General features: G+C 50.6%; 1 protein-coding gene across 3 annotated transcripts in view; it reads left to right on the forward strand.

The window, feature by feature from the left end:
* WDR27 (WD repeat domain 27) overlaps positions 1-23,999 on the forward strand; it is a 167,745-nt gene that overhangs the window by 18,308 nt on the left and 125,438 nt on the right. For all 3 annotated transcript variants that reach the window (XM_045161898.1, XM_045161899.1, XM_045161900.1), the window contains 8 exons: positions 2,318-2,426; positions 3,492-3,588; positions 5,669-5,769; positions 6,559-6,626; positions 6,836-6,957; positions 7,059-7,138; positions 13,108-13,186; positions 14,951-15,028. In XM_045161898.1, coding sequence (XP_045017833.1) covers positions 2,318-2,426; positions 3,492-3,588; positions 5,669-5,769; positions 6,559-6,626; positions 6,836-6,957; positions 7,059-7,138; positions 13,108-13,186; positions 14,951-15,028 — 734 coding nt within the window. The remainder of the gene's footprint in view (positions 1-2,317; positions 2,427-3,491; positions 3,589-5,668; positions 5,770-6,558; positions 6,627-6,835; positions 6,958-7,058; positions 7,139-13,107; positions 13,187-14,950; positions 15,029-23,999) is intronic.

Consider the following 23,999-nt stretch of genomic DNA (forward strand, 5'->3'; position numbering starts at 1 on the left):
CACCGTTGATTTGATCCTTGGCTGTGAGTGATGGAAGGCCATCTAGCCCCCCTCTCCAGAGGTCAGGGGTTGTTTCCCTGCAACTAGCCCCCATCCTTAAGCAAACTGAGGGCTTTCCAAAGGTCATGTCATCAACCTACCAGCGGCACTGTGGTCCCTCCATGATCAGGAGACCCCCGGGGTTCTAGGAGCTCTGTACCTGGGCCGGGCCAGGTCCAAGAGCAAATGTCAGCTTCTTGTTACATTACTGCATCAGCTGAGATAGTTGCTTCCTTTCTGACAAAGCTGACCGCTAAAGGGAAAGAGCAAAATTAGCCAAGATGGCGGTGGTCAGGCTCTCAAACCCCACGTGTTGTACATATGATTATGTAACAGTCGCACTCACTTGCAGCAGTGTGCACGCATGTCACCACGTACCTGCTCGGCCGTGGGCCACTTCTGTCGGGTAAGCACATGCAAGCTCCGTCTGGAAAGCCCTTGAGGCTGTGTTATGGCCGCCGCGCCGGCCGGAGAACAAAGGCGTTCACAGTGCCTGTGGCACCTCGAGAACTCTTCCCGCGAGCTTCCTCCTTGCCGACCCTGGGCTCAGTGAGCAGCGAGCTTGCTCCTTGCCGACCCCGGGCTCAGTGAGCAGCGAGCTTGCTCCTTGCCGACCCCGGGCTCAGTGAGCAGCGAGCTTGCACCTTGCCGACCCCGGGCTCAGTGAGCAGCGAGCTTGCACCTTGCCGACCCTGGGCTCAGTGAGAAGCGAGCTTGCACCTTGCCGACCCCGGGCTCAGTGAGCAGCGAGCTTGCACCTTGCCGACCCCGGGCTCAGTGAGCAGCGAGCTTGCAGCTTGCCGACCCCGGGCTCAGTGAGCAGCGAGCTTGCACCTTGCCGACCCCGGGCTCAGTGAGCAGCGAGCTTGCAGCTTGCCGACCCCGGGCTCAGTGAGCAGCGAGCTTGCACCTTGCCGACCCCGGGCTCAGTGAGCAGCGAGCTTGCACCTTGCCGACCCCGGGCTCAGTGAGCAGCGAGATTGCACCTTGCCGACCCCGGGCTCAGTGAGCAGCGAGCTTGCTCCTTGCCGACCCCGGGCTCAGTGAGCAGCGAGCTTGCTCCTTGCCGACCCCGGGCTCAGTGAGCAGCGAGCTTGCTCCTTGCCGACCCCGGGCTCAGTGAGCAGCGAGCTTGCACCTTGCCGACCCCGGGCTCAGTGAGCAGCGAGCTTGCACCTTGCCGACCCCGGGCTCAGTGAGCAGCGAGCTTGCTCCTTGCCGACCCCGGGCTCAGTGAGCAGCGAGCTTGCACCTTGCCGACCCCGGGCTCAGTGAGCAGGGAGCTTGCAGCTTGCCGACCCCGGGCTCAGTGAGCAGCGAGCTTGCACCTTGCCGACCCCGGGCTCAGTGAGCAGCGAGCTTGCACCTTGCCGACACTGGGCTCAGTGAGCAGCGAGCTTGCACCTTGCCGACCCTGGGCTCAGTGAGCAGCGAGCTTGCAGCTTGCCGACCCTGGGCTCAGTGAGCAGCGAGCTTGCAGCTTGCCGACCCTGGGCTCAGTGAGCAGCGAGCTTGCACCTTGCCGACCCTGGGTTCAGTGAGCAGCGAGCTTGCACCTTGCCGACCCTGGGCTCAGTGAGCAGCGAGCTTGCAGCTTGCCGACCCTGGGCTCAGTGAGCAGCGAGCTTGCAGCTTGCCGACCCTGGGCTCAGTGAGCAGCGAGCTTGCACCTTGCCGACCCTGGGCTCAGTGAGCAGCGAGCTTGCAGCTTGCCGACCCTGGGCTCAGTGAGCAGCGAGCTTGCACCTTGCCGACCCTGGGCTCAGTGAGCAGCGAGCTTGCACCTTGCCAACCCTGGGCTCAGTGAGCAGCGAGACGCAGCGAGACAGCCGCCATCACCTGTTTGAGCTGTCTCCAGGGATGTGTCGGCCGTACTCACAATGCTGTGCTGGAGAGGCCGGCGTGCAGTGCTGGGCGCAGGAGCACACCTGCTCTCGGTCCATGCTGTGCATAAGACGTGTGACCTCGGGGTCATGCCACGCACCTGTGTGCCTGTAGGGGGATGCCTCCCGGCTCGGGGATGGGGAGGGTATTGGAGGTCAGAAGGGAAGAGCTAGGGGCCTCTGAAGGGCCATCTCTCATCCTGTCAGCTCCCTGCTCACTCTTCTCACTGACCGCCTGCTCTTCATGGTCATATCTGGTGAGAGTCCCATGTCTAGACGTGTTCCCGTGTGTCTAGATGTGTTCCCGCTTGTCTAGATGTGTTCCTGCCTGTCTAGATGTGTTCACGCCTGTCTAGACATGTTCCAGCCTGGCTAGACGTGTTTTGCTTTTCCAGCTTTGGATCTTCAGTTTGGTTGAAGGGCACCATTACCGCTGTGTGACGCATGTTGACCTGAGGAAAAAGAGAGAGAGTTTCTCCACTAGGAGGGCAGAGTCCAAGCCAGGTACGTGGCCAGGTGATGCTCTGCAGACCCTGCCATGGAGGTCACAGCCCCTGTGAACGGGGGTGGGGGAGAGGGGAAGCCGGGGACCTGGAACCAGGCAGGACATGGGGAGCAGATGGGGTGGGGGTGGTGGGGGCTTGTCTTGCTGCCCAGAGGGTTCCTGTCCCTCCCCTACCCAGCGCTTCCTGGCTTCACGGGTAGTGTCGAAGTAGGGCCACCCAGGAGTCCGGGGCTTCTCAGCTGAGTCTGCTTGGCTGGCCCGGCCCCTCCTTCTGCTTGTCTCCCTCCACCCGTCCCCGTGGTCAAGTACTTGAATATCTGCCACCACCCCGGGAGGAGCCAACGTTTTTGCTGTTTATTGGGCTGCAGGCTGTCTGTCGTGGGCACCCATCTGCTCATTTTCATGCTGCACCACACGTGTCTCTGCTCTGCTCCCCTTCACGTTTATCACTGTTGTGTGCTTTCTTTAGCGTGTGAGACACATATAACATGTATATTAGTAAATGGCTTTAAGCTATTTCTTCTTAAAGTGGGTCAGAAATTGCCCTTATCTACTGGATCTTAGGCTTCCCCTGGTGGCTCAGACGATAAAGAATCTGCCTGCAATGCAGGAGACCCAGGTTCGAGTCCTGGGTTGGGAAGATCCCCTGGAGAAGGGAATGGCAACCCACTCCAATATTCTTGCCTGGATAATCCCATGGACCAAGGAGCCTAGTGGGCTACCGTCCTTGGGGCCGAAAAGAGTCGGACACGACTGAGCGACAAACACACACGGTGGATCCTGAGCCCACTTTCGGAACCCACAGTTAGTTTTAAGCCATTTCCTCCCGCCCCCTTTCTGTGGGTCTGTCCTTGAAACTCCATCTCCCTCCCTTGCAGGCTCATGACTCAGGGTCTGAGTTGTATTTCCAACCATGTGCTTTATAATGTACAAGACCAAGGGTTTTTCTTGACTCATGGTCTGAGTTACTCCAACAACAGTGCCCCGTGGGGTCAGCTGGTAGCCTTCACCATGACCAGTCATTTTAATGTCGCATCTCAGATTGTCAGTAATTCTGTCCGTAGAAGGTGGTCAGCCTCTGTCCACGAAGGCCCCAGAAACGGGAGAAGGGACTGAAGTGGCCCTTCCTGTCCTGAGCCTGGCAGCCTGCGACTGTGGATGGTGAGTGCTGTGAGTCCCACCAAGTCCTTCTGGAGAAAGCCTCCCAGATTAGGTTCATTTTTTCTAGAACAATTAAAATAAAACCAAACTATTTTTGTCTGTATGAGTAATAATAACTGTAAGTGTTCTTAGAGTTGCATATTTTAAGCCTTAAGGTTGATAATCTTGATCAGTTATTTTTAACTATATTTAATAAAGGAAATGAGATTATTTTTAATTTACTTCACCCATTGAGGCTGATCTTGAATTCTGTAATAGGGGAAAGGGTGACATTATCATAACTCATCCTAAACTTCTGCCATCTGTGCCATATTTCATACCTTTAAGTTTGACCCCAAATTAATTGTAGTTATTTCTTGTTTTATAGAAGTATTTTAAATATTTGGCAATGACAGGGAGCCACTGTTTTACTCTGACTAAGCAAATACATCATGATTTCATTCCCCTTGGCTCCACACAGACTGCAGAGAGCTCTGGCGTTGACTAAGGCCTGCCTCTGGTCCTGCTGGGGTGGGAGCCCTGAGGAGGTGGCTGGTGCAGTTGCAGCCCTGCTGTGCTTACCCCTCAGGCAGCCGTGTCTGCACAGGGCCCCTGCCTGGCCTGGACTTGAGCTGACTAGGGGGTCTGAGGCCTTGGGTCCCCACCTTTGCTCAGGGAGAGTGACCCTATTTCTGCTCAGGCCCACGTGGTCTCCCTGGGGCTGGTGTTGGAGGCTGAGGACCCATGAGCAGCCCAGGGAGTGGGGGCTGTTGCAGGCCCAGTGGCCGAGGTGTGCGTGGGAGGGAGGTGCCTGAGGAAGCTGCTCTGAGTCCAGGTCTGCAAAGCCGGAGGAGGCTGGCCAGTCAGTTTACAGCCTGGGTCTAGTTTGTACATCGGAAAACAAAGAAGCAGCGGCAGATCTGTCCATCCTGGTGTGAACGCCACTGTCGGTCAGTCTCCACCTCGTCAGCTCTGCTCAGCAGGGTCTTCAGGCACAGCCGTGGCGCAGGTGTGGGGCTCTGGCAGGGATGCCCACCTGTGTGGGGGTCTCTCGGAGGCCACAGGTGCCTCCCTCTGGTGACCTTAGAGGAGAGGAAAGCCTCAGGTCACAGTTGAGTCGGGCCCAGCTTGTGGCCCTCTGAGTTCTACCTTCCCTGGACAGTGAAAGGTTGTTGCTGAACGAAAAGATGCTGGGATTCTTGGCCTCCAGATAAGAATTCAATCCGGGGCCAGAGACGAGGCTTGATCGCTCAGAGCTTTTGCGTAATAAAGTTTTATTAAAGTATAAAGGAGACAGAGAAAGCTTCTGACATAGGCATCAGAAGGGGGCAGAAAGAGTACCCCCCTGCTAGTCTTCAGCTGGATGTTATATAGTCACTAGCAGTCTGTCAATGAAAGAAAGGAATGTCTTAAAACTCAGAATGGCACCAGGCCCCTCACCCATAAGATGTATTTTGGGATAATCTGGGCATCAGATGATTCATCCCGGGGGCCATAAAACAATTGACATGAATCTTGTAGAAGGGCAGATCACCATACAAATAGTTTCGTTTACATAGATTAGGGGAACAATATCTGAGTGTAACATACTGATTTGTCAAGTCGGTTCTGAGCCATTAGGTGGAACTGACTTGAAGACAGAGTCTGGGGTAAATGCATAGCATATGAGCATAGCTTAAGACAAGCATTTCCATAAGAAAAAGCATTGGTTAACTCAAGGTTTGAGAATAGTTAACTTCAGGTGAAACCAGGTGTTATTATGACAACACAGTGTTTGAAGAGAAACCTCCTTTTAAATTTGTATAGAGAAGGAAAACATATCGCTAGTTTGTTTCCTCCTGCTGCTTAAGACAGAGAAAAATGTCTGATACTTGCAGCCTATTTCCTCCATTTGGAGACCCCTGGCCTTCCTGCCTGTTACCCTCTCAACAGTAGGGCCTTGGAAACCTGCCCGGGGGACATGCTAGAGGTCGTCCGAGATGCGGCCGGCACCCAAGACTCGGGCAGGGGACCCTCAGGTTCCCCGAGGCCCGGGGTCCCCGCCGCCCTGGTTGAGGGGGGACGGTCAGCACACGCTTTTCTCTCTTCCTTTTGGAATCAGCCTCTCTGAGACCGCCCGCTGCTTGTGGATTGGAAGCTCCGCCGGTTTGCTCATATTTAACTTGGCAAGCTTTGAACTGGAGGCCGTTTTACATTACAAGGGTAAGATGTACCTTCAGAGGATCTTTGATACAGATAGTATGGAACTTGAACGTTTTCCTTTGTCTGACACTTGGGGGGTCACGGTGGGTGCCCGTCACTGACCCCCGGGGACCGGGCTCCCAGTCACGGGCACCACGCTGGCTGTCCTGGAGCCCCCAAGTCCCTGCTGCAGCCCCCACCCGTGGCCCTCTGTCTCCGCCTCCTCCTGGGGCCCAGCCGCGTCCGGGGCCTGCAGTCGGCCCTGTGTCCCCTCCACAGCCTTGCTGCGGCGCCTGGTCACCATCGCAGCTGTTGGGCTGAGTGACAGACTCCTCGCCCGTCCTGGCATCCGCACGCCTGCAGGCTCGGTCCCCTCCAGCCCCTGAGCTGCGGGGAGACGACGGACTGCTGCCCGCTGCCCCGTGTGCACACGGCCGGCCCGCGCCCCACTCCCCGAGGGCTCTGGCGTCCTGGTCCGGGTCCTCCTCCTGGGGAGCCACCTCCCTGTCGTCTGTCTGCACACGTAGCCTCTGCTGGCCCCGGCGCCCGTGCCTGCCTCCTCCTGGTTGGTTTTCTGTCCGTTAAGGTCCCACGCCATGTGCCCGGCCTGGCTCGGTGTCCTCACAGGGACGCCGCGCCTACTGCACTCTTGCAGCCGTGTGTGGAGCTTGGTCTGCAGGCTCACGCCAGGGCAGCTCTGCACGGGCAGCGGCCTGTGTGCTCTGTCCTCACTGCCCCGGCCCCGGCCCGTGTGCAGGCAGCACCTCGTGGCCTTATGTGTGGCCTGTTTTCTCTTTGCCGGGAATGAAGACTTCCAGGGCCTCAGCATTCAGGTTGCTGGATCGTGCGCCGTGGCAAGCAGAACCGGCGGTGGTGAGGTGAGTCGTAAGCCATGCCCTGAGCAAGGCCGGGGCGGTGCGCCCACCTGCTGTGGTTTATCCTCCCTTCTTCCTATGTGCTCTCCCGGCTGCTCACCGCGTGAGGTTGTGTGTGAGGGTTCAGGGGTCACATGCATCTGCACAGGGCACCCATTAGCACAACTAAAGTGCCCACAACCATGACCGATTCTCTGAACTCGTCTGCGCAGGCCCTCTGCTTGCTCACGTCCATGTTTGGGAACGAGACTGCACTGGTGGAGGTGGACCCTGCTGCTCTGCTGAGGTCTCAGCAGCGCCCCCACCCGGGACCGGACCTGTCGGTGCTGCCCAGGTGCGGAGTCGTGCGAAACTGTCTTTACAATGCCCGTTTCCCTGAAACAACTCCATCACGCACGTTTGCTCTCACAGACCAGGGTTGTGTTTCTCTTTCAGCTCCTGTGTGTTACCGACTTCTCCGCTGTACTTGGGACTTAAGGAAAAAAGAACCAAGCCGGCTACTCAGAAACAATCTGGTGAGTATAACATAGTCTGAAACACAGGATGTAGGGCAGCTCCTCCTCTGAGTCACGTTTGTTCAGCTTCACTCTGTCACTTTGTGGATTCACGTTCATCGAGGTGAAAATTCAATGCTTTCTTCTTCCTTTGCTCCTTCCTTTCTCTGCCTCTCATGTGTTCTGACATAGTTTTTGTGGTGGGGAATATGTTGGGCGTTTCTTCATGACTTGGGTATAATTCGTAGGAATTCAAAACATGAGAAATACTGGCAGTGGTTTCTCTGGGTTGATTTCCTTTATGTTGACTAGTTTGATCTATTTGGAGTCCAAGGGACTCTCAAGAGTCTTCTCCTACACCACAGTTCAAAAGCATCAATTCTTTGGCACTCAGCCTTCTTTATGGTCCAAGTCCCACATCTGTACGTGACTACTGGAAAAACTATAGCTTTGACTATATGGACCTTTGTTGGCAAAATGGTATCTCTGATTTTTAATATGCTGTCTAGGTTGGTCATAGCTTTTGTTTCAAGGAGCAGGCATCTTTTAATTTCATGGCTGCAGTCACCATCTGCAGTGATTTTGGAGCCCAAGAAAACAAAGTCTGTCACCGTGCTATTCAGTAGATGCTTGTTGTTTATCTATTTTAGGGGCTTCCCTGGTGGCTCAGACGGTAAAGAGTCCACCTGCAATGCAGGTGCTGCTAAGTCGCTTCAGTCGTGTCCGACTCTGTGCGACCCCATAGACGGCAGCCCCCTCCCCCGTCCCTGGGATTCTCCAGGCAAGAACACTGGAGTGGGTTGCCATTTCCTTCTCCAATGCATGAAAGTGAAAAGTGGAAGGGAAGTCGCTCAGTCATGTCTGACTCTTAGCGACCCCTTGGACTGTATGGGGTCCATGGGATTTTCCAGGCAAGAGTACTGGAGTGGGGTGCCATTGCCTTCTCTAGCAATGCAGGTGACCTGGGTTCAATTCCTGGGTCAGGAAGATCCCCTGGAGAAGGGAGTGGCTACCCACTCCAGTGTTCTTGCTTGAAGAATTCCATGGACAGAGGAGCCTGGTGGGCTGCAGTCCATGGGGTCAAAAAGAGTCGGACATGACTGAGTGACTAACACTTTCCCTTTATATCTATTTTAAATATGGCAGTGTACATCTCTTCACTTATTTCTTGTGTGTACTTTTTACTGTAGAAAAATATAAATTACATAAAATTTACCATATTAATCATACTTGTGTGTACAGTTCAGTGGCAGTAAGTAACTCTATAACTTTGGGCAACATAAAAAGTCTTTTTGAATCATTTTCTTCAATAATACCCCAAATAATGTTATGTTATGTATAGATTGCTTTTAACATTCTTTGGGAAATACTTGTGGACTAACACATGTTAATTAAAATTGCTAATAGTTGGAGCAATACTAGGTTGTTCAGAGAGTATTCCAAAATCCTAACTATGTTTCCACTCGAAGCGGAGTACTTGCAGGGTGAACTCTGTTAAAAGCGGAGCCGTCCCTCATACCCTAGGTCAGCTTGTTTTGTCAGCCGCACGGAGGTCCACATTCCCCAGCATCAGCTGATAGCAGACCTCTGTGTGGAGACCTGCTGTGAAACGAGACTTGGGACTGTCTTTCTTTTTTTAACCAAATTCATTTACATTTTGTTCTTAGATATGTTTTACTTAGATCGCCCCTTAAAATGGAATTTAAGACTTTTTTATTTTATTTTTAGTTGAAGTATTAGTTGATTTATAATGTACCAATCCCTGCTGTACAGCAGAGTGACTCAGTTTTACACACACACACACACACACACACACACATATATATATTTCTTTAAAAAAATATTCTTTTCTATTATGGTTTATCCCAGGAGATTGGATGTAGTTGTTCCTTGTGCTATACAGTAGGACCTTGTTGTTTATCCATTCTAAATGTTACGTGTGTGTGTGTGTGTGTGTGTGTGTGTGTGTGTTAGTCGCTCAGTCTTGTCCTAGTCTTTGCTGTTGCATGGACTGTAGCCCACCAGGCTCCTCTGCCCATGGAATTCTCCAGGCAAGAATACTAGAGTGGGTTGTCATTCCCTTCTCCAGGGAATCTTTCCAACTTTGGGATCGAATCCAAGTCTCCTGAATTACAGACAGTTTCTTTACTGTTTAAATAGATTTAAGGGACTAGATCTGATAGACAGAGTGCCTGATGAACTATGGATGGAGGTTTGTGACATTGTACAGGAGACAGGAATCAAGACCATCCCCAAGAAAAAGAAAAGCAAAAAAGCAAAATGGCTATCTGAGGAGGCCTTACAAATAGCTGTGAAAATAAGGGAAGCAAAAAGCAAAGGATAAAAGGAAAGATATACTCATTTGAATGCAGAGTTCCAAAGAATAGTAAAGAGAGATAAGAAAGCCTTCCTCAGCGATCAATGCAAAGAAATAGAGGAAAACAATAGCATGGGAAAGACTAGAGATCTCTTCAAAAAAATTAGAGATATCAAGGGAACATTTCATGCAAAGATGGGCTCAGAAATGGTAGGGACCTAACAGAAGCACAAGGTATTAAGAAGAGGTGGCAAGAATACACAGAAGAACTGTACAAAAAAGATCTTCACGACCAAGATAATCACGATGGTGTGATCACTCACCTAGAGCCAAACATCCTGGAATGTGAAGTCAAGTGGGCCTTAGGAAGCATCACTATGAACAAAGCTAGTGGAGGTGATGGAATTCCAGTTGAGCTATTTGAAATCCTGAAAGTGCTGCACTCAATATGCCAGCAATTTGAAAACTCAGCAATTGCCACAGGACTGGAAAAGGTCAGTTTTCATTCCAGTCTCAATGAAAGGCAATGCCAAAGAATGCTCAAACTGCTGCACAATTGCACTCATCTCACACGCTAGCAAAGTAATGCTTAAAATTCTCCAAGCCAGGCTTCAGCAATATGTGAACCGTGAACTTCCAGATGTTCAAGCTGAGTTTAGAAAAGGCAGAGGAACCAGAGATCAAATTGCCAACATCTGATGGATCATCAAAAAAGCAAGAGAGTTCCAGAAAATCATCTATTTCTGCTTTATTGACTATGCCAAAGCCTTTGACTGTGTGGATCACAATAAACTGTGGAAAATTCTTCAAGAGATGGGAATACCAGACCACCTGACCTGCCTCTTGAGAAACCTGTATGCAGGTCAGGAGGCAACAGTTAGAACTGGACATGGAACAACAGACTGGTTCCAAATAGGAAAAGGAGTACATCAAGGCTGTAAATTGTCACCCTGCTTATTTAACTTCTATGCAGAGTACATCATGAGAAACGCTGGGCTGGAGGAAGCACAGGGTGGAATCAAGATTGCCAGGAGAAATATCAATAACTTCAGATATGCAGATGACACCACCCTTATGGCAGAAAGTGAAGAACTAAAGAGCCTCTTGATGAAAGTGAAAGAGGAGAGTGAAAAAGTTGGCTTAAAACTCAACGTTCAGAAAATGAAGATTATGGCATCTAGTCCCATCACTTCATGGCAAATAAATGGGGAAACAGTGGAAACAGTGTCAGACTTTGTTTTTCTGGGCTCCCAAATCACTGCAGATGGTGATTGCAGCCATGAAATTAAAAGATGCTTACTCCTTGGAAGGAAAGTTATGACCATCCTAGACAGCATATTAAAAAGCAGACATTACTTTGCCAACAAAGGTCCATCTAGTCAAGGCTATGGTTTTGCCAGTGGTCATGTATGGATGTGAGAGTTGGACTGTGAAGAATGCTGAGCACCGAAGAATTGATGCTTTTGAACTGTGGTGGTGGAGAAGACTCTTGAGAGTCCCTTGGACTGCAAGGAGATCCAACCAGTCCATCCTAAAGGAGATGAGTCCTAGGTGTTCATTGGAAGGACTGATGTTGAAACTGAAACTCCAATACTTTGGCCACCTGATGCCAAGAGCTGAGTCATTTGAAAAGACTCTGATGCTGGGAAAGATTGAGGGCAGGAGGAGAAGGGGTTGACAGAGGATGAGATGGTTGCATGGCATCACCAACGCGATGGACATGGGTTTGAGTGGACTCCGGGAGTTGGTGATGGACAGAGAGGCCTGGTGTGCTGCTGTTCATGGGGTTGCAAAGAGTCGGACACGACTGAGCGACTGAACTGTACTGAACTCTTTACTGTTTGAACCATCAGGGATGCCCCCTAAATGTAATATCCCCAAATTCTCAGTCTGTCCCTCCCCGCCTCACCCCTCTGGTAACCACCATTGATCTCTGTGTCAGTGAGTGTGTTTCTGTTTTGAGAATAGGTTCATTTGTGTCATACTTTAGATCACAAATATAAGTGATGCCACATGATATTGTCTCTGTCTGACTTACTTCATTTAGTATCATCTCCAGGTCCATCTGTGTTGCTGCAAATGGCATTATTTCATTGTTTCTACGGCCGAGTGGTGTCCTGCTGTGTGAATGCAGCGCGTTTTCTTTGTCCGTCCATCTGTCCAGGGCGGCTGGGCTGTCTCCTGTCCTGTCTGTGTGAGCACTGCTGCTGTGAACGTACGGGTGCATGCATCGTTTTGAATGATAATTTTGTCCACGTTTTTCTACTGTTTTGGTTGCATGGCAAGAATCTTGCAGGATCTTACTTCCCCGACCAGGGTTTGAAGCTGGGCGCTGGAAGTCACCACTGGACCTACAGGGAACGCCCTACTAGGACGTGTCGTTTTGTCCCAGATGGCTGTACATGCTGCACTGTGTTTCACAGCTAAGTGACATGTAGATTGTAAAACAGACTTTAGTGAGAGCAATCAGATAAACAGTAAGGTTTATTCCAGAGATTCTAATTTCTCTGTATCCAGGGACTGGTTAAATTTTAAAGCTTTGACTTTTTTGATAGCTTTATGTGTTGTTTAGAAAATATTCATATGGAATATTACAGAAGATGACTGATTTATAGTGATTCTGTAATCTCAAAATTTGCATCCCTCCTCTTACAAAAGCATAATAGAAATAGCAAGGTTTCCTGGTTCCTCTGGGATTTCCAGTCCCTCCTAAGGGCCTCTGGGGGCCCGGCTCCCTCCTCGGGGCCTCTGTGCCCAGTGGGGTTCCCTGAGCTTTTGATGGGAATATGTCTCGGTTTATCACATTTGAAATAGTTCCAAAAGCAGAGCGGAATTTCTTTGCGGTTAAAAAAAGAGAACTGTATTTTGGAGTATTCAATATTATGTAATTATCCATTTTCTAAACCTGTTTCATAGTATTGTACAGAATATTCATATTGAATAGCAAGTATCAAATATACATAAAAATGGGTAATTCTGGCAGGACTTTATTCTGTCTGGAAGCACCCGTGGGACATGTCCGTGTCGGTGGTAAGTTCCCGAGGTGTCAGAGCTCTAACCAGCCAGCTGGGCCGTGGGCGCTTACGGGTGTTAAGAACAGGGTACGGTGTTTCCTCGCCATTAAAATGCTCTGCTGGCTGGTCTTTCTTACTGTTGTGTCGTGATAAACTCAGGCATAAGAGAGACACTTGGTTGGCTTAAGAGACTTGCATTCCTGTTGTAGAGGAGCTGTGCCTGGCCCCAGCACAGAGGCACTTGCTCCACGCTGTGGGTTTCAGGGTCCCGTGGACAGAATCCCACCGGCCGGGTTCTGCATGGCCTGTCTCACCCCAGAGTGGACAGCCTCTTGCAGACATGGCAGGAGGGACCAGCGCTGTGGGAAGGGCTGACGTGTTAGCCCTCGAGTATCTGAAATACACAGTATTAAACACTGCGATTCAGGTCATTTAAGGAGGAAAATCACGTTTTTGTTGTTTTCTGGTGCTTTTAGCGCCCTCAGTTTCCCTTTCTGCTGGTGGTGTTGGTTGTCATCAGGGATGAAGCCTCTCCAGTCTGTAGGGTGTGCACTGACTCCTCTTGTGAGAACGTGGCTGTCTCTGCAGAGCTTTGTCCTTATCCACTATGAAGCAGCCGTGTTAGTGACTTGCTTCTTCTGTAACTGTGTTTCCCGCAGCTGCTCGGAGCGTTGTGAAGGACCACCCACTGGTTTTCCATAGCAAAATACGGTCGTCGGGCTACACGGCTGCCCCGTGGTGAGTGGACCGCCCAGAGACAGACCATGGCCTCTGGGCGCAGGTGCTGGTGTGGATGGATGTCGGTGTGTGGACCCCAGCATGACACCATCACAGAACAGACGCGGCAGTAGCAAGCGTTTATTGAGTGCTTACTATGTACTTTGGGGCTTTCCTGATAGCTCAGTTGGTAAAGAATCCACCTGCAATGCAGGAGGTGGATGGGTGGCTGGCTGGATGGGTGGGTGTGAGGGTGGGTGGATTGGTGGGTGGGTGGCTGGGTGGATGGATAGATGGGTGGATGGGTAGGTAGATGGATGGATGGATGGATGGATGGATGGGTGGGTGGGTGGGTGGATGGCTGGATGGGTGGATGGGTGGGTGGGTGGATGGATGGGTGGATGGGTGGGTGGGTGGAGGGATGGGTGGGTGAGTGGGCAGATGGACAGATGGTTGGGTGGATGGATGGATGGATGGATGGATCAGTGGGCGTATGAATCAATGGGTAGATGGGTGGCTGGGTGACTGGGTGGCTGGGTGGAGGGATGGATGGGTGGATGGATGAATGGGTGTTGGATGGGTGGGTGGATGGTTGGATGGGTGGGTGGGTGGGTGGATAGATTGGTGGGTGGATGGGTGTGTGGGTGGGTGGGTGGGTGGATGTGTGGATAGATGGATGGATGGATGGATGGATGGATGGATGAGTAGATGGATGGGTGGGTGGGCAGATGGACAGATGGTTGGGTGGATGGATGGATCAGTGGGTGTATGGACCAATGGGTAGATGGGTGGCTGGGTGACTGGGTGGATGGGTGGAGGGATGGCTGGGTGGCTGGGTGGAGGGATGGATGGGTGTTGGATGGGTGGGTGGTAGATAGATAGATCCTGGGTCCATGCCTCAGAACAACCGCACACTAGTCCAGGCCCTGAGCCTGTGTGCTGGCTCAGTGGTGATGCCATCTGCTAAGTGTGGACTCCTTGGGCTCACTTTACTTGGGTGGGTCTTGCATGTGGGGCCTGTGAGGGAGTCCAGGGGAGGAGGAACCAAGCCGTGGTCAGTCCTAAGTACTAGTCCAGGGTTTGAACTTTCTAGCAAAAGTACAGGGGATTCTAGGTGGGGTCAGTGGGTGAGGAGTGTTTCGCTGTGACGTCCCCGAGGCAGTGAGGACGGGCGGGGAGGTGGTGAGGCTGAGGGACTGCCTGCCTCCCTGCCTGGGTGCTGCCTCCTCCTGGACCTCACCCAGCTCCCACCGCTCTCACACAGCCTCTCCGGACCCTGTGCTCTGGGTGGGATGAGCCCCACCCCAGCCTGGTCCTCACAGGCAGATGTCCATGTCCTCACCTGCCTCCTCCAGGCCTGCTCCAGGTCATTCCCCAGTGGACTTGCAGAGTCTGCAGCAAATGTAGCTCCCCACCCCCCCACCCCCCTGTCTCTCTCCCAGGGCTCCAGACCTGAAGCTGAAATGTGGAGTTGCCCTGCATGCCTGGCTGCAAAGTGATTATCTTAGTTTTTTGCCTAAGAACCCAAAATTTGTAGGAAAATAGCACAGGGTTCTCCAGAATTTTAATACACAAATACACGTATGTCCCCATTAGTGAAATAGCTGATATGGATATAGAATTAGAGGAATAGCTGTCAAAATTAAAGTGATTAAATGTTCAGTTTATTACTAACTTGGGACATGGAAAGCATTTATGAATGTATGTTTATTTTTTCACTGCAAAGTAGGTCTCTTAAGCTTAAACTTTTCATCTTTGAATGACATAGAGCTCTTCTCTCCCCAGTGCAACTATGTTTTCACCAAAGACTAATTTCAAAAATGATGGTAAAAGAGCTTCGAAATGCAAGAACAATTACAGGCGGTATGTAACCTAGTTTGTGCATCCCAAGTAAATGTGAGATAATTTGGAGGAACTCTTTAGATAGTTTAATTGATTTTTTTCAAACATATATAAGACCTTTTAAGTACCTGTGTGTAAATATGTATATGTACACACACACATATATGTATATATTATTTTTGTATCTATCTGTTCTTTTAGTTAAATTTAATTCATATTAATCATTTTTCAGACCTGCTGCTGTTTTTACCACCTTAACTATTTAGAAACATTTAATTTTTGTTTTAAGTTTCATTTTGGAGAGCATCTTAGCTAACGGTTATTCTAAGTGTCTTAGGTCGTCATTGGGCAGGAAGTCTGAGTAGGCATGGTGCTTGGTGCCATTCTGGGAGGCCTGTGATGGGCTCGTTGGCTCCCTCAGCCCAGGGCTGGCTGCCCGGCTCTGCGTCCACACCTGTCCCCGTGTCCCATGATGCTGGACGAGTTCTGCAGATCCCCTGGGTCCGTGTCTCTGGACAGGAAGGTGGCAGGCCCCCAGTTCTGCTGTTAGAGGTGACGCCGTCTACGCAGGGACAGTGGGCTGGGGCACTTGAGCTGCTCCTCATTCCTGTGAGCATCACAGCTGCGCCTGCCGTCACTGGCTCACAAGACGCTGCTGGGCCTGACTTGCCCACATTTAATCACGTTTTTTGTTCGTCTTCCTGCCCGTCTGCTGTTCCCATGTCAGCAGGTCATTGCTACTGAGTAGGCCTCTCCACCAGATGCCCTCATGCCCTGTCAGACCCTCTCAAACATCCATGGTCAAGTATGGAATGCAGCCCTGGGCTCTGCTGAGCTTGGATTTCTTGTGGTTGTTTTTCCAGGGAGTTAAAAAAGTTTTTTTTTCTTTATCATAAAGGGTGTTGGATTTTGTCAAATGCTTTTTATGCATCTGTTGCGATGACTGTTGTTTTTATCATCTCTTGTTTAAATGTGGTATCACATTGATTTGTGAATAGTGAACCATCTTTGCATCTCTGGAATGAATGCCACTTTATCATGTATGATCCTTTATATACATTGTTAAACTCAAATTTGTAATATTTTGTTGAGGATTTTTGCATCTATATTCATCAGTGATATTGGCCTATAATTTTTTTGTGGCATCTTTGTCTGGTTTGGGTATCAGAGTAAAGGTGGTGTTATAGGTAAATCTGGGAGTGTTTTATCTCATCAAGTTTTTGTAATAGTTTGAGAAGGATAGAATTAGCTCTTCTTTATGTGTTTGGTAGAAATCCCCCATGAAGTTGTTCAGTTCTGGACTTTTGTTTCCTAGGAGTTTTTAAATCACTAATAAAATTCCGCTACTAGTGATCCATCTATTCAGATTGTGTATTTCTTCCTGATTTAGTTTTGGAAGGTTGCGTGATTCCAGAAATTCATCCATCTCTTCCAGGTGGTCGAGTTTATTGGCATGTGACTGTTCTCAGCGTTCTCTAATGACACTTTCTACTCTGTGGTGTTGGTTTCTAGTTCTCCCCTTTCACTTCGTATTTAATTTACTTGGGCCTCTCTCTTCTCTTCTTGATGGCCTGACTAAAGATTTGTCAGTTTTGTTTCGTCTTTTTCAAAAAACAGTTCTTGTTTTGCTGATCTTTTCTATTGCTTTTTGGTCTCTACATTGTCTCCTCTCTGATCTTTATTGGCTCCTTTCTTTTGCTGACTTGGGGCTTTGTTTATTCTTCTGTTTCTGGTTCCTTTAGATGGAAGATTAGATTGTTTTTGTGAGATTTTCTTGTTTCTTGAGGAAGGTCTGTGGCACTATAAAACTTCCCCTTTTATAACTTATTTTGCTGCATCCCATAAGTTTTTGGAAAGTTGTGTTTCCATTCTGGTTTGCCTTGAGGTATTTTCTGATTTTTTCTTTGCTTTATTCATTGGCCCGTTTGTTTTATAGTCGCCTGTTGTTTAGTCTCCGTGTGTTTGTGCTTTGCACATTTTTCTTCCTGTAATTGATTTCCAGTTTCATAATATTTTGTTTAGAAAAAATGCTTGATGTAATTTCAGTCCTCTGTCTCTTGTTGAGACTTGTTTTGTAACCCAGCATATGATCTATTCTGGAGAATGTTCCATGTGTATTTGAAAAGGATGTGCATTCTGCTGTTTTTGGATGGGGAATATCCTATAGGTATCTGTTAAGTCCAGTTGGTCTACTGTGTCATTTAAAACATGTTTCCTTATTGATTTTCTGTCCGGATGCTTTGTCCTTTGATGTCACTGGGGTGGTAGAGTCCCCTACAATTATTGTGTTCTTGTCAATTTCTCCCTTTATGTCTGTTAATATTTGCTTTATATATTTAGGTGCTATTTTATAGAGTTCATATATGTTAATGAGTATAATATCTTCTTGTATTGATCCCTGTATCATTATATAATGCCATTGTTTATTCTTTAATAACCTTTATTTTAAAGTCTGTTTTGTCTGATTTGAGTATTGCTACAGTCTCGTTTCCATTTTCATGAAATATGTTTTTCTATCCCCTCATTTTCAGTCTGTGTATGTCTTTAGCTCTGAAATAAGTCTCCTGTAGGCAGCATATACATATTACTTCATGGTTCTGAATGTAAGAGTTTATATATGTGTATATATATATATATATACACACATACACACATTATATATATATATATATAAATGTTATGGAATAAAATTATACATGTAAATAGGGAAACACTCACCTTATTTCTAGTATATTTTTATTTCTTTTTTTTTTTCTTTTTTTATTTATTTATTTTTTTTAAATTTTATTTTATTTTTAAACTTTACATAACTGTATTAGTTTTGCCAAATATCAAAATGAATCCGCCACAGGTATACATGTGTTCCCCATCCTGAACCCTCCTCCCTCCCCATTCCATCCCTCTGGGTCGTCCCAGTGCACCAGCCCCAAGCATCCAGTATCATGCATCGAACCTGGACTGGCAACTCATTTCATACATGATATTTTACATGTTTCAATGCCATTCTCCCAAATCTTCCCACCCTCTCCCTCTCCCACAGAGTCCATAAGACTGTTCTATACATCAGTGTCTCTTTTGCTGTCTCGTACACAGGGTTATTGTTACCATCTTTCTAAATTCCATATATATGCGTTAGTATACTGTATTGATGTTTTTCTTTCTGGCTTACTTCACTCTGTATAATAGGCTCCAGTTTCATCCACCTCATTAGAACTGATTCAAATGTATTCTTTTTAATGGCTGAATAATACTCCATTGTGTATATGTACCACAGCTTTCTTATCCATTCATCTGCTGATGGACATCTAGGTTGCTTCCATGTCCTGGCTATTATAAACAGTGCTGCGATGAACATTGGGGTACACGTGTCTCTTTCCCTTCTGGTTTCCTCAGTGTGTATGCCCAGCAGTGGGATTGCTGGATCATAAGGCAGGTCTATTTCCAGTTTTTTAAGGAATCTCCACACTGTTCTCCATAGTGGCTGTACTAGTTTGCATTCCCACCAACAGTGGAAGAGGGTTCCCTTTTCTCCACACCCTCTCCAGCATTTATTACTTGTAGACTTTTGGATCGCAGCCATTCTGACTGGTGTGAAATGGTACCTCATAGTGGCCACCTCCCAGAATATTGGAAATAAAAGCAAAAATAAACAAATGGGACCTAATTAACCTTAAAAGCTTCTGCACATCAAAGGAAACTATTAGCAAGGTGAAAAGACAGCCTTCAGAATGGGAGAAGATAATAGCAAATGAAGCAACTGACAAACAACTAATCTCGAGAATATACAAGCAACTCCTACAGCTCAACTCCAGAAAAATAAATGACCCAATCAAAAAATGGGCCAAAGAACTAAATAGACATTTCTCCAAAGAAGACATACAGATGGCTAACAAACACATGAAATCACAGCAGGATCCTCTATGACCCACCTCCCAGAATATTTTTATTTCTAATGTTGCTTTGGACTGTCTCAGTTATTTCCTCTGATCTTCCTTGAGGTAAGGCGTGCCCTTTGGAGAGTCCTGCGCCCAGCAAGCTGAGCAGGCAGCTGGCCGTGGCCCGCGGCCAGGCGGCCCAGCTCTGTGTGCAGTATTCAGGTATGCTGCTCCAGCCAGAGCTGTGCTTCACTGCAAGCTTCTGTTTTGCCCATTGTTCCATTTAAAACAGATTTTAAAAATCTTGGTTATTTGAAGTCACACGACATTGTTTGAGTCTAGATTAAAATCAAAGCTTGCTTCCCCTGGACTGTCACTAGGGTTAGCCCAGGGCGTCCACGCATGCCCTGCAGCTTCTGGCAGCAGGAGGTCTGGTTTGGTTATAAGCTGTTCCAGATCTGTGCTCTGAGTACGTGGCCATCTCCTCCATGAGCCCCAAGGGAGCCTGGCAGGAGGGCTGCATACAGAGGCTGGTTCATCAAAAGAGAGGCTACAGAAGAGCCTCCTGCCCCCTGGAGACCTGGTCTCCTCCTTCAGTGGGTGGAGCTGCTCTTCAGCTGAAGACCTGGTCTTCAGTGGGTGGAGCCTCCCCCCAGGCACACTCGGCTCCTGGCAACCACTCCCTCTCAAGGGCATCCAAACACCTTTACTTCCTTTCTGGGAACTCAAAGAAGTCAGGAGGCAGCTCTCATCCAGGTAGCTCCACTATTTAAGCTCTTTTCAGAGTTAAACATCATTTCTGGTTTCTAGATTTGCTTACAGGTGAGAATATGCCTTTGCCCAAGTCCAGGGTCTCTCTGTGCACCATCCTCCACCCCCACCTCCTTGAGTGTTTGACCAGCTGTCTGCCCAAAGCAGCCGTCTGCCCAAATCCGAAAGGTTACTGACTTCCTTTTTTTTTTTCATAGAATTCCAGCCTGCCAAAGAATTTTTTGAATAATTTTGGGAAATTGGATATGTAGTATTATCAGTAAATATTTATGTGATATTTGATATGCTTACCAAGCATGTGACCATAAAAGTAGGGTCCTCAAGTTTGAATATTATGGGGGAAATGTATAATTTATTATGCCTTACTGTAGGGCAGTGTTTAGATGGAACGGCTGAGGCAGGTGTGCCCCTAGGAGGAGGCGTGGGCGGCTGGGCGGCTGCTCGGGGCTTCCCAGCAGGTCCAGGTTCAGGTCTTGGTGCTGCCTCTGATGAGCCCCGTGTCCTGGGCAGGCCCCTGAACCCCAGCCTTCGGCGCCTGTCCGAAGAAGCAGCTGGGCGTGACATGAGCCCCCGGTGGGAGTGCACGCCCAGCGACTGGGAGCTGAGGAAACGCTGTTCCTGTTTCAGGTTTCCTCATTTCCTGAGAAAACGAGCGTCAGGTTAACTGAAAAATTCTATAATTTCACCTGTTGCAAGTGTGGTGCCTCTGAGTTATGCTTTATAAGGAGTTTCTCTTGCTTTTTCAAGCAGGAGATGGACAGCAGCTGGCCTGTGGCTTAGCCAACCACTTGTCCCTGGTCTGCAATGCTGATCTTACTGGGACACCTGCTGTTTTGTCAGGTAAGATGGAGAGTTTTAGTTCATGTGGATTTGTGAGTGTTTTTCTCTTGTTAGCAGGTCAGGTCCTTTTGCCAGACACTGAGGCAAGCACTGAGATGCCAAGGTTTGCAGCAGAGGAAGGGTTTACACAAGGCAGCCCAGCGAGGAGCCGGGAGGGCAGAGCTCAGACCCGCTCCCCGAGGCGGGGCCGGGCACTTGCGGGTCGGAGGAGCAGGGAGGTCTTCGGTGCCGGGGACAGGATGGGCGGTAGGGACACGGTGAGGTGGTTGTGTGCTGCACAGACAGCTCAGGGCTGCATGCTGCTTCGTGGGCTGCACGTTCAAAAGCCATGAGGCGAGGGCGCATTCTGGACCCCCTGATGTCGGGAGGTCGTCTGTCGGACACCTGCACAGGCCTCGTTTTAGAGTCAGTGGTCCCAACAGGCTTGGCTGGCTACACACAGCTGACTCCACCTTCCTGAAAACCAGCCTAAGCCCCTGTAACTACAGGGCCCCATATGTCAGGGGCATTATCTGTCGGGGTGGCTATAGGGTGAGCTTGCTCAGTGAGGGTGGTGGCCGGTGGAGGGTTTCTGACGCGCGTGCCTTACCTGCTGTTCTGTCGGATGAGCTCATGCTTCCTGTTTGCCCTGTGGGTGTGGCCTCAGGGTGGCCTTTTTAATCGTCCGGGGCACAGAGTCAGCCTCGTTATGGTCCTGTTGTTAATCTGCAAGCGCCATGCTTGTTCCCTTCAAACAAGAACAGACTAGCTCTGTGGCTGACTTGGGGAACAGAATGACCAGATTCCGCCAAACCCTGCTGAGCTGAGCAGGGGAAGCGTCACTTGTGGGGCCAGACCTGGAGGCGCGTTCGTGGAAGGGGCCCCGCGGTGCTCGGGTAAAACCCGTCTGGGAGGTCTCTGCTTCTGAGAGCACAAGCGGGTGATGCATCCCAGTGTGACGACCACGGATCCCAGGGGGTGTCATTCGCTGGCAGGGTCTGTGTTCGCGCTTTAGACTTGAGAGTGTTTCCCATCCATTGTGGCTGTCTAGTCCAGGGACGCCAGGGGCCCGGTGCCGACGCTCCCGTGAGGGCGCACCTGGCTCAGTGTGGGCTGCTGGGTGCAGCTGGACACGTGTGAGTGCGGCCTGGGAGGACCACCCCCTCATGTCAGGCGAAGGGCGAGGGGTGTAACAGCCAAACCCTGGGGTCAGTCACTTCAGAAGGTCAAAGTGATTAAGATTTCATGAAGTACGGCGGAGTTGTGGACACATGAAGTCCTATGACGGGATGACACTGAGCCTGGAACTCCTGCTGCTGTCTCTAAGTTCTGCATCTGTCTGAGGGCTGCCCACTGGCCCCCTTCCAGGGTCCTTCCTGTTAGTGGGCACCTTCAGCCTGGTTCCCGACCTCCACCACTGCTCCTGGGGTCCTGGGGCGGGGCTGGGGTCAGGGTTGTGTGTCCTGGGGGGAGGCTGGGGTTGGGGTTGTGTGTCCTGTGGGGAGGCTGGGGTCAGGGCGGGAGGGGGCAGCCTCCTGACATATCTGCTACCGGAGAGGGGCAGTGCTCTTAGCGGTGGGGGTGTGGGGGGACCGGAGGCAGGGGTCTGCTCGGCAGTGGGCGAGGCGAGGGAGCCTCGCTGAATCCGCCTCACGTGGCCTTGAGGCCTTTGGCCGCCTGGGGAGGTGGTGGCCCAAGCAGCCTTGTTTGAGGCCGGAGGAAGGGGAGCTGCTCGGCTTTGTGAGCTGATGCGTCTGGAGCTCGGTGTGTCCAGCTCCCGCCCATCCACGCGGGCCTGGCTCTGGCTCCGCAGGAGCTCCCGGGAGCCTGCAGCAGAGGGCAGCAAAGCCCTTTCTGGTGTTTCTCCGCTCGGTTGGTCCTGGCTCTCCGTTTTCTCCAGGTTGTGTTTACACTTGTCCAAGTAGATGGTGTCCCTACTTCCTGTAGGCTCTCTGACCTGGGTGATGCAGTGATGCTACACCTCTCTGTCCAATCTCAGGTTCCCGAGTGTGGTTCACACGCTGAGCCCTGGGTGCGCGCGGACGTCCGGGGTGAGCTTGCCGAGACAAGAGTGTCCCCTCGTCGGCTCTTCTTTCTCTGCAGTTTGTCACAGAGCATCCGACACGGGAAGTCCGAGACGCTGGATCGCGGGCGCAGGGGTGGCGTGTGGAGCCCGCCCCGGGGCAGCGCAGGGCTCAGAGGTGCAGCTTTGCTCAGCGGGAGGCGTCGCTGGTTTTCTCGCCCGCGTGCGCACACCGTGGCCTGTGGACAGCCTGGCCCGGCCCTCTTGGTTCTGAATCTCCTCTCGGTTCTGAATCTCCTCTGGGTTCTGAATCTCCTCTCGCAGGACCGCGGTTTTCTCTTCCCAAGCTCCAAGTATCCGCCTCGGAGAACCCTTCCCTGCACGGGCTCCTCCGCTTCTGAGTGGCTGTGGGGGCGGTCCTGGGTGATTCTAAGGTTGCTTCACGGCCGCGATGGCCTTTCTCAGGAGTCGTGAGGGCAAAGCGGGTCCAAAAATCAGGTCGTGTGTGGGTTCAGAGCCGGAGGTGGCTGACGCCAAGTGGAGAGGGCAGGGCTGGCCGGTGGGTGGGAGGAGTCGGAGGGGCCAAGACAGAACCCGCAGCGGATCCTGACGCTTCACCGGGACCGAGCGGACCAGCCGGGCAGCGGGTGCCGGGCCGGCAGGGGCCGGGGACCCCCCATGAGCGGCTGTGGTGTTGCCCCTGGTACCTCCTGATCTTGGCAGTGTTTCCTCTCCCTTCCTGAGCACCCGCTTATTCCCCGGGAAAGGAGGGGACGGGCTAAGTGATAAGCGGTCCGTTATCTGCAGGTCTAATTGCTCAGACACTGTAACCGTCGGCCAGTGTCATCGTCTAATACCTTCTTCGCAAACTGTGTTTGGTCTTTAAACGAAGCAAGGTCCACTGCCTTGGGCGTCGGCTCGCTGGGGCGCTTGGCTGGAAGACGCCTCCGGGTCACTCCCTTCTGGACGTGGCGTCTCTGCTGCTCTAGGGGACTCAAGGCCGTTTTTCCTGCTCTGCCCTCAGGTCACGACAGGGCGGTGAGCAGCGTGTGCTGGAGCCACGACGGCCGCTGGGTGCTGTCCGCCTCCCAGGACGGGACGCTGCGGGTGTGGTCGGTGCGCGGCGGGAGCCGGCGCTGCGTCTGGTAACGGGCGGGGCGCTGACGGCGGGTGGTGGGGGCCGCCCAGCTTTTCCTGCGCAGTCTCCGGCCCCACCCAGGGGGCGGGGGCAGGCGGGCAGCACAGAGTGTTCACATGGACACGTGACACGCGCAGCACACACATACAGATGCGCACACATATGCGCATACAGCTAAATAAGCCTGACATTTGTATGGTCTGAAAATGGCAGAACAATAGTAAAATATGGGAATAATTTAAATATAAAAATAAATGTGATTCTATAGTAGAGGCAATAATAATGCCCACAGGACACTATGTGGGGGAAGTGTGTTTTGGGGAGAAAAATGTCTTATTTTGGTGATCTCATGGGATACCGTTTGGA

This window comes from Bubalus bubalis, chromosome 10 (genome assembly GCF_019923935.1).
Source record: "Bubalus bubalis isolate 160015118507 breed Murrah chromosome 10, NDDB_SH_1, whole genome shotgun sequence".
NCBI classification, from domain to species: domain Eukaryota; kingdom Metazoa; phylum Chordata; class Mammalia; order Artiodactyla; family Bovidae; genus Bubalus; species Bubalus bubalis.